Source organism: Balaenoptera acutorostrata, chromosome 5 (genome assembly GCF_949987535.1).
Source record: "Balaenoptera acutorostrata chromosome 5, mBalAcu1.1, whole genome shotgun sequence".
In the NCBI taxonomy this organism is placed as follows: Eukaryota; Metazoa; Chordata; class Mammalia; order Artiodactyla; family Balaenopteridae; genus Balaenoptera; species Balaenoptera acutorostrata.
Window position 1 is genome coordinate 70,013,267 of NC_080068.1, and position 10,467 is coordinate 70,023,733.

At 47.5% G+C, this 10,467-nt stretch overlaps 1 protein-coding gene across 1 annotated transcript; it reads right to left on the reverse strand.

Moving 5' to 3' along the window:
• Positions 1–603: 603 nt before the first annotated feature.
• RASL11B (RAS like family 11 member B) lies at positions 604–5,126 on the reverse strand. The gene is made up of 4 exons (XM_007180799.2): positions 4,795–5,126; positions 4,127–4,183; positions 2,873–2,949; positions 604–2,073 (listed from the first exon to the last, which is right to left on the reverse strand). The coding sequence occupies exons 1-4, from the start codon at positions 4,934–4,936 to the stop codon at positions 1,603–1,605; spliced, it is 747 nt and encodes a 248-aa protein (XP_007180861.1). The 5' UTR covers positions 4,937–5,126; the 3' UTR covers positions 604–1,602.
• Between the last annotated feature and the right edge of the window lie 5,341 nt (positions 5,127–10,467).

A 10,467-nucleotide genomic window follows, 5' to 3' on the forward strand; every position in this document is an offset into this window, starting at 1 on the left:
GAAAGGTCTCCCAGGCTCGGATGCAAGATGAGAGGCCTGGCAGTTTTAGCACATCACCTGGGGCAGGTGCTACATGGGAGGGGTTCCTGAACAGCCCGGATCAACTGCTATGAGCTTCTACAAAAGGAGAACAAAGTGCACTTTCTGAAAGCAGCATACCCAAGGAAGGTTTGCCGAATAGAGCACGTATGGAGAAACAGTGGTCTTGTGTAGAAGCATGATGTTCACGGCTTAGCCAAGCGATCTCTTATCAACATAAAATATAGGGCCAGACATTTGTCTTAGGTTTACCTGGAGGATCAGGAAGGAAATGAATAGGAGATGTGCTATACTCTTGACCAGAAAGCAGCAAATTACAATTTACAACTCTCGCAGGCCGGGGCCTTTGACAAGTTATTTAACTTGTTTTCAAGCCTGTTTCCTCATCTGTAGAATGGGGATAAGAGTAGAATACACTTCAGTGGTTTGTTGTGAGACTTAAGTGCTCACCCCAGGAAGGTATCATGCCCGACTCGACGTGCCCAAGAAATACAAGGTGCTGAGTAATACTTTGTCTGAAGGACAGAAGGTGAACGTTTCACAATTAAGGCCAAGTCAGACGTCTGCTCTTTTACAATGAGCTTTATTGTACATAAAATAAATTAATTACAGTTTAAGCCAAAGCATGAGTGGCTTTTTAAAGTGCATCTGTGTAGGAGATTCGGCGGTCACCCCTGCATCTGTTCACTCGCTGTAAGATAGTGTTTCCGTAGTTAAGCCACAACTCGGCCAGGTCTAGAAACAACCCAGCATCATTGCTGTGTTTACACAAATCAGACCAAAATAAATGGACACATTTTGTTTTTCTGTACCTGATGCAACGATTAAAAAAAAAAAAATTATACAGTCTCACAATTACTCAAAGTCTGGGGCTGAAGAGTTTGTGTTCTCAACCACTCAACACGTACCCAACTCAGTATACTCACCCCATGTCAGGAGGATGCAGGCCCATAACCTTACACATGTCTGTATATATAACATTCGGCCCATGAACTCCACCCTTTTTAGTGGGGTGGGGGTAGTATTTTCTCCTTGTTCTTTAAAAAAAAAGAAATCTGGGTATCCTTCAGGTTAGAAGGGCATTCTATAAGGAAGCGTATTCCAGAGACACATATACTCGTGTAAGAAAAGCAATTCTTCCTCTTGGGAGGAGGAAAAGAAAGAAAGAAGAAAAAAAAAAAAAAGAGGAAAGCCTGTGAATGCTTAATCCATTCTTTCATTCCCAATGTAAATCACATCAATATATTGGCTGAAATTACAACTGACTGTCATTTACAAGGTAGTTAACAAAATCCCCAGCGGTCGTGCCCTGTCCCCACTCCAGAGGAAAAGACATGGAGGACATTTCACATATTCGGAGGGTGGCAGTGGGCTCGTTCAAGCTGCATCAGTTCTGTCCCCCTGCTCAGGACAACGCTTCCTCGTCTGCAGCAGTCCCATGGGCCCTCCTGGCCCCTCCGCTCCAGCCCTTCCTGGAACCGTGAATAACTGCCAGCATCCAACGCTCCTGCAGAACCTCGGGCCTCTTCCCGGGAAGACCAAACCCCCTTGAGCAGCTCGGCTTCAGACAGAGGTGACAGTCCTGACTTTGGCAGAGAGGGCTTGCTTGAACCTCCTCTTCAGGTCCTGCATGTTGGGGGACTTGGGCCTGGGGATGAGGGAGGTCCGTCGCTTCTCCGGCGTGCCACTGGGCTGCTGTTTGTGACTCACTTCCTTGCACAGCACGTGGAAAGCGTTGTAGACGTCGTTGTCGTTCTCGCTGACGGACACCTCGTAGAAGGAGCAGCCCAGCATGCTGGCCAGCTGCAGTCCGAGCTGAGGGTCCACCTGCTTGATGTGCAGCAGGTCGGCCTTGTTGGCCACGACGACCACGGGCAGCCGAGTGCCCGGGTGCAGCTGCTGCACGTGCTGGTGGAGCGGGCCGGTGAGTTCGTAGCTCTTGTAGTCGGTGATAGAGAAGACGATCACCACGGCGTCTGCCCAGCGGATGCATCTATTCAGCTGCTCGGTGCAGCTCAGGCCGTTCTCGTGGACCTGAAAGAGAGGGATGACGGCAAGGTGAAGGGTGAGGGCCGGAGAGAGAATTCAGAAAGCCCTTAGCGGGAACACCAGGTTGCAGGCCGTAAACAAGTTCTATCCCCCCCACGCTTCAGCTTTCTCGACAATATGTTGATCCAGCTGCACGGAGCTGGAATAAATAACAGAGCGGCTCACCACACTCGAGTGGAAAATTGACCTGCAGAGAACTCCATGCAGAGAGACTTTGTAGTTGCATAAAATGGGAAATTAACTGGCTAGACAGTAAGTCTGGGGAAGTAAAGATAGGAGCTGGAAGCATTTAAACCTGGATAACTGCCCAGTTCAAGAGGGAAAAAAAAAAACTACACACACACACACACACACACACACACACACACACGCATGGCTCTTTGTCTATAGCGCAACTTTCCACCATATAAAAATGATTCCAAGTGTTTGGAGACTATACCTAGATGTTTGATTTCTAATGCCAAAAACACAAATGTAAAAACTGACCTTTTTAACCATAGCAAGGGCATTTTGCCAAATCCAAGTGTGTTTGGTTTGGTCTTTCCTGCTGGGTAGAATCCTCCTAAGAGAAGATTTCTGCCCCTTAGCCAAGTCTCCCAAATTAAGCCAGGCTAAGACTGACCAACAGCCAGATACAACTGAAGTGTCAAACAACATATAAAAGCCTAGACTTGACTCCCCAAGTCTCTCTCCTCCTTCAGCATGAGGTACTTTGAAAACAATCGAACAATTCCACGGCCAAGCATACTCCCCTTTGATCTAGTCACATATCTCAGATACTCACCTGAATACCTGGAGTGTCTTGAACCTGAATAGCCAGGGTTTCACCTTCTATTTGGACTTGTCTGGTATAAAGATTACCTATAAAGGCAAAATTAAAAAAAAAAAAAGATTATGTCCTTCCTTCTTGTACAACTTTTAAAACATTGTGGGATATTTTTTTAACTTAGAAATTATAACCTGAACCAATGCACAAAAATATGCTTTAGTTTATTCTGTTTAATGGGCTTATTTCAGATTTTTTTTTAAAACAACTGCAATTTTAACCCCGTATTAGCAGGTTTATTAAAACTAGGACAAAGCTTGTACATCTTTGGAAACTTAGTTGTCGAATTTTAAACAAAAATTCCATGTTTAGAGAATTTCCTTGAAAAAAATTTTTCTTGTTCAGCATGTGTGGAATTTGTTTTATTTTAGTACTTATCGCTCTTTGGCATAAATTTATATTCTAGCTATTAGATATAATGGTTTGGTGGGCAAATATTGTTAGTAAATTCACAGCCAACATTATCAGTTGGAATATAAGTGTAACATAACATAGCCGACTCTACATCAAAGCACAAGACTGCCATGCCTTATCTTGGGATGGTTTATATAGTGCGTTTCAAATAATCCCCTGTAGGTACTTCATATGGTCTAAGGAATTAAGCAATTTGCTAACAGAGCATAGGTAGAAAGCCCTTAAGCCTCCCCAGTGGATATTCTTAATCATAGGGATTGAAAAAGTGTTCTATCATTTATTCAGGAACTCTCCTCCTAAAATTTTACCATTTACTTATTTTTCTTTGTTAAGAAAAGAGAACTTTAGGTTTACAACTGCTCTCCTTTGGCCTTTGCTTTAAAAGGTCACCTCTGAAAGGCAGCCAGCAGAGAGGGCGAGGGGTAGGGGGAGGAGCTGGCCATCTTTTTTTTTTTTTTTTTTTTTTATGACTTTTGCAGGAGTGTTTTGAAGGGAGAGGCTCTTGAGTACAAAGGGTGCTTCCAACTGGGGTCCCTATAGTTAAAACATACCAAGGGGAATACTTTCAGGCACTTGATAAAATGATGAATGGGCTTGGAATGGAATGAGGCCAGATGGCAGTTATGGGAAGGGGGGGAGCACGGGACGGGGGCAAGGAAAGTTGGAAGTGGCAGGATCCCAGTGCTCAGACTGTCACTCTGAAGGAACCTGCCTGGTAGACACTGAAAAAAAAAAAAAAAAATGGGAACAGCAGTACTGGTGCAAGCTGACAGCATTTTCCTCAAATACATTCCTCACCTGCATTTCTTTCATAGTCACCGATGAATCGTTTGGTGAGGAACCGGACCACCAGAGCTGCAGGTCAGAAAAGAGAAGGGAAAGAGAGTTAACCTTGGCACAAGAAGTTAGGTTGGTCTCCACCCCTCCCCCAACCTAAAAAGCAACTCTCAGAGAAAGCCAGCCGACCACCACGTGAAATTCCTACCCTGCAGCGACGGGGAGGGGGCTGGAAGGCGTCGTGAATTATGGCTCTGTCCAGCTGGATGGGTCATTTGGTCCACCACCATCCTCGGAGCCCGGCTGAGCCACACCTAAGCCTTCCCGCAGACAAATGTCTTTCCTAACCTTAAAAATCTCCAGGAGAGGTTATGTTCACTAACTCCCCTTTCTGTGCCAGGGACTGCCAGAGGCTCAAGAACCCCAAAATTCGAATCCCAGTTGTGTCGGTGGTGTGGAGGGTCGTCTGGCCATCAGCAGTTTGTTTCCCTCATCGGATGAAGGAGGCGGGTGGAAACGAAGATGGCTGAGGTCCCTCCCGAGGGGCAGCGGATCAGTAGGAGAGGGTGGGCGATCCGGCTGCAGCTCCCACCTCTCCCCCACGCCTCGTTTAACCGCAGCTCTCAGTGGGGGCCGCCCAACTCCAGCCCCGGAGGTAAGCGGGTTCTCGCCGGAGCGCTAAGACTCACCTGTCTTGCCCACGCCACTGGCGCCCACCACTGCGATCTTGACCAGGCGGCGGCCTGCCGCCCCCAGGCAGCAATCGGCGGCGGCTACGCTGCCCGGGGCGGGGTACTCGGCGATAGTGCACATGTTCTGAATGAGGCGCATCACCGCTTTGGCAGGGGCTTCACCGCGCGGGACGGGACCTGCGAGACAGAAAGAGGCTCGCGCTGCGCAGGAGCGGGCTCGGGGACCGGGCAGGGGGCTCCGCGGTATTAAAAAAAAGAAAGAAAGAAGGAAAGAAAAAGAAAAAAAGCCCCGGAGCGGGCGCTGCGGGAGACTCCGGCTGGCTCGGGTTCCAGGCTGGGACTGCAGCAGGGCTGCGCGCGCGCTGTTTTCTCCGGGGCCGGCCCCACCCCTTGTTTCCCGCGGCCAATGCCTGGGCGCCCTGCGCGAGGCCCCGCCCCCGGCGCCGCTCCGCGCGCGCCACGCCCCTGGGGTCGCCCGGAGCCAGTGCGGGGCCCCGTGAGGCTCGGAGAAAATGGGGCAGCCGGCAACAGGAGGCAACGGGTGGGCCGGAGCCGACGGCGCAGCCAATGGCGGCCGCCCGGGAGGGCGGCGCCGGGGAGGGCGGTGCTGGGCACGGGCCGGTGTCCCGCTGCGCCGGGACGGGGCACATGCTGTGCTGCGGGGTTGGGGGCGCCTTGGTTCCGGGAAGCGGGGCTCGGTCTGGGGGCGGCTGTGGGGGATTCCTCTTGGCCTGTCTGCCTGCCGTCCCCGAAGAGCGCGGCCTCGGCCCCCCATTAGCATTCCCAGGCATCTGCACCCGTCCGCCTACTCCCCGCAGCCAACTGACCGGTCGTCCCAGCTCCACCCACCCTCAGGGAACCTGCGCCCGGGAGGCCGGGGCCTCGATGGTGTGAGCTCTCGGGTCGCCCGTCCGGCTGCCCGGTTTCGTGCCTGTCTCCTTAATTTGGGGCGTGATTGCACTGACTCGGGTGCATCCGGAGTGGCATCCCGGATCACAGATTTGGCTACAGTGGCAATCAGTAACAAAGACCCCCGTACCCACTCCCCTGAAATGTGACTTTAACTTTGGGGAAAAATAAAGTCACCCATTTTGCTCTAGCTCTCGTTGGCAGGGTGGCGGATCACTCAACCTCTGACAAGCTCACGTGAACACACATACGGTAGGGTGCATGTACAGCAAACCCAGAGGCAAATCTAGAAGTAATTATAGAACAAGCTTTCTAGCGCCTCACACGCACTCACACCTCCTCCAAGAGCTGTGAAAAGGAAAGAAACAGTTACCCCAGCCGTCTCTGGATACTGACTAGTATCAGAGGTGGATATCGGAAAGGGTCTGCACTTAGTCTCTGGTTATGAGGAATGACAAGTTTAGTTAAGTGACTTGATGCCAATTTGCGCTCATAAAATCCCAAGCTCCAGCCCCTTACTTTCTCACCACGGAAAGGCATCTTCAATGGTAGGCTGAATTCCCCATCCAAGCATCATTCTGTGGCTGGAACTGCTGTAAAATGTCACCAGACACTCAAGCTGACCACCTCCCCATCCCCTCCATCTCGCCCCCTTTCCTTCCCACCCTCCTAACCTGGTGGGCCCCCAAATGTTCCAGAGGCTTTTATCCTAAAGGCAAATGACAGCAAACACTGTGGCACTGGGTCCACACCCCCATTAAAGGTTAAAACGTAAAAGTAAACCAATTCCCTTATCTACACATGTCAGGCATCTAGTTTGACTCCCCCTTGCAACCTTGACTTAATTGACCAGGTATTTGACAGAATTTATGATGCAGACCCAGTTCAGACGTTGAGATGAACCCTCGGGCCTATCACGGTTTAGATGTTTGCAGGAATTCAAGGACGAAATAGGAGAGTAATCTCAAATGGCTCGGCAGCAAGTCTTCTAGGATGGGCAACATAATTAGCAAGATGCACAACCTTAACAAAAAACACAAGAAAAGGCTGACTTCTGGGGAGGTCACAGGAATGAAAGAAATTCAGCCATTTGAGTCAGAAGGGAAAAGCGTATATCCAAAATGCACTATGTTTTTCTGCATGGTTTAAATCAAACTTGAATTTTGCTCTTCATAAAAATTGCAAAAATGCACCATGTTTTTTGCCATAAAATCAAACTTCGCAAGACTATAATTATAGGTAACCATGTACTTTTCAACACCCCCCCCCAGGAAAAGAAGCCTGTAATTCTGTCATGCTTATGTGGTAAAATAATTATGTAGTCTAAAGTTTTTGTTTAACTGCTTTTTACACACACACACCACACACAGAGACATGACACAGTTGTCAAGGGGAATTTTGCTTTGAATCATTTTAGCTTCTGGGGCTTGATTTTCAGTACCATGAGCCTGTACCAAGCCTGTGATTCTTCTGTCTGAAACACAAAGGCTGAATTTGGTATTCTTATTTTAGGTCTAAGAGATCTGGCTGTGCTTTAAAGAACACAGAAAAGAAAGAAAGAAGAGAAAGATGGAGAAAAGCTCTTCAAATTCCAAACATCTAGCAAATAGCCCGCCTCCATGCCACTCTGCCTCAGTGGATGACACTGAGAGTTACCCCTTCTCAGAAATTCATAGAATTAATAAAAAGGAAGGGGAAGGGGCAGGAGAACTGATATACATTGAAGGCTTGTTTTATTTCAGGCTGTGGGCTAGGGATTTAGCAAACAAAAATCTCCTTTTACCTTTTACCTCTTCCTAAGAGGCAGATGTCATCATTACTTCCTGTTGCAGTTTTCTGTTGCTGCTTTGGATGTCCAAGATGCCTTCTTCAGTGACATGTCTGCATTTCAGCTGGAATGGCTGGAACAGCTGGGACTGGCCAGCATCTCTCTCTACCTGCCTCCCACTTTGGTTAGCTCAGGCCCCCTCACAGCATGGCAGGTGGCTTCCCTTAGAAGGAGTATTCTAAGAAAGGAAGCGGAAGCTGTCAATCTCTTAAGGCCAGAGCATGGAAACTGGCACAACATCACTTCAGCTATATTCTGATGGTCAGTCCCAGAGCCCACCCAGATTAAAGGGCAAGGGGCATAGATCCCATCTTTAGAGGGGAGTAATGTCAAAGAATTTGTGGCCATCTGTAATTCACCACCCTTCCATTTTATAAATGAGGAAACAAAGTCTTGCTTAAAAACTCCTTCAAGGTCATATATCCTATAAAAGACAGAGCCAAAATCTGAAAAGGATAAGTAACACAGAAAATATCCAGGATGTTCACAACGAGATGGTCTCCTGTGATGCCATGCTATAGTGGTTAAACTGTTCTCTCTCTCTCTCGGCACCCACCTCTGGTTAACCTAAAACACTAGAAATGGAAAGGAAGGTGAGTGTGAACCCACCATTTCCTCCACACTTTTCCAGCATCCCAAAGAACATAGGGGCCCAAAAAAGGAGAGTTTGGGCCCCTACCTTACATTTAATTTTCAATTATAAAAGAGTATAATGAGATTCTTTTTCAACTGATTGCTTTGAGACCACTGTTCAAGACCACTATTTTCGTTGCTTTTATGTACTCTGTATTGACACCCCTCTCTGCTTTTTTTGAACTGTTTTCCTACAGTCTGGCACAGGGAGTATTTACTGATGTCGCTTGCTCAGATCCTTTTCCATTCTTTAGTGAGAGCACCTCAATTTTCCTTTGGAAACCTCCCCTGCCCCATTCTCATGTTGCTCTGATGATGGCAATGGGGAGATACCAATCCCTAATTGCAGGAGTAGATACCAATAAGCCTCAGGGATTCATTCAGGGCTGGGCGAGTGAAATATCTCCCTGAGAGTTTTGCTGGGGGAAGGGGTGCTTCATTTGCACTGATGTTAATCAGCTGGTAGGAAGTGAGCCTGGAGCTGCAGGTAGCCATCCTGCCACCATGTGGGGAAGTCTGCCTCAGAATGAAGCCAACCCACAGGAAAGCAAAGTTGACAGGCAGAGAGGCAGGACCCTGATGGCATCTTTTCTGGCTCTGCATTCAGCCATACCTGAAAATCCAGACTCACTCCTTGAAATTCCCAGTTACAGGGGTCACCACAGTTGCTTTCGAGATTAGGCTAGTTTGAGTTGGATCTCTGTCACCTGCACTGAACACGGCTTCACACACCCTGTTTGTGTGGAGTTGTGGTCTCTGCACAAGCATCAGCAACATCCCTCATTCAGAAATCCGAGCTCAGCCATATCCTGCAATCTATAGAAATAAGCACACAACTGAAAGGATATTAGTACATCCAGACAATGGAATATGCAGCACTAGATAGAAATGAGCTATCAAGCCACAAAAAGCCATGGAGGAAGCTTAAATGCATATGACTAAGGAAAAGAAGCCAATCTGAAAAGGCTACATACTGTATGATCCCAACTTTATGACATCCTCGAAAAGGCAAAACTAAGAAGAGAGCAAAAAGATCAGTGGTTGCCCATGGGGAGCAGGGATGGAGGGATGAACAGGTGAAGCACAGAGGATTTTTAGGGCAGTGAAACTACTCTGTATGACACTACAGTGGTGGTTACATGTCTTTATACAGTTGTCCAAACCCATAGAATGTACAACACCAAGAACGAACCCTAATGTAAACTATGGGCTTTGGGTGATGGTGATGTGTCACTGTAAGTTCATCAGTTGAAACAAATGTACCACTCTGGTGAGGGATGTTGATAACCGGGGGAGGCTGGGTGTCTGGGGGGCGGGGCACGGGCTACATATGGGAAGTCTGTAGCTTCTGCTCAATGTTGCTGTGAATCTAAAACTGCTCGAAAAATAATCTATTAAAATATATATATATATATATATATATATATATATATATGAAAGGGCATCTAGTCCAACTTTCTCCTGCAATATCCCTGCTACAAGATTGTCCAACCTAATCTAGAATTCTTCCAGTGATGGGAACTCCTCACCATCCACAGCAGCACATTTATACTGAGCTGTTATCTTTCCTCCTAGAGCCCCCTTCCTGAAAGGCAGACGTTGGCATCCTCACCAACTTTCCAAACACCTGATCCATTGCTCCTTTGCCTTCCATAGTAGTTTGGAAAGGACTAAAGGACTGATAAGGGAAAAGGAAAGGTGCTTGCCTATGCATGGACGTGTAAAGGAACAGGAAACACCGGAGATGCGTCGCCTGCATCTTCACTGAGGATGACTTGTAATAGAGTTTTTATCATTCAATTTTAAAAATTAAGAAGAACCATGGCTCAGAAGCAGCATCTGGATGAAAGAGGGGAGAGAATTCATTTTGAGCTGCTCGTTTTCTAAGAGCTCTGTAAGTGTGGAAATAGAAACAGATAGAAGTAAGCATACTAGAAGGTTTTCACCCAATGGCTCTGTGCACCATGTGTTGGATGTCTTACAGTTCTGTGCATTCCGCTACAGAGAGCTATGCCTGGTACACAGTGGGGATGCGATGGTTTTTTTAAATTGTCAACCTTCTTTTTAGTAGAGGCTGGGATGAAAGAATCACTAAGTTCAAAAGGCAAAGGAGGGAAGGCAGATTGGAACTCAAATAAAAAGAACACAAACACACACACACATACACACTCCTCTTGCCATTAGAAAGATCACCTACTGACCAGAACACTTTAACTTTGAAAAAAGTAAGATCTTTAAGTTCCTCGAATGGGCCTTCCCTCCCCTCCACATACCTTGGTCGGTTTCTATGGTAGCAAATG

Coding starts and splice junctions, on each gene's coding strand:
- RASL11B (XM_007180799.2), bottom strand. CDS start 4,936: ATGCGCCTCATTCAGAACATGTGCACTATCGCCGAGTACCCCGCCCCG. Junction 4,184..4,794: donor CAGTGGCGTGGGCAAGACAG/GTGAGTCTTAGC, acceptor TCTGACCTGCAG/CTCTGGTGGTCCGGTTCCTC. Junction 2,950..4,126: donor TGACTATGAAAGAAATGCAG/GTGAGGAATGTA, acceptor TTGCCTTTATAG/GTAATCTTTATACCAGACAA.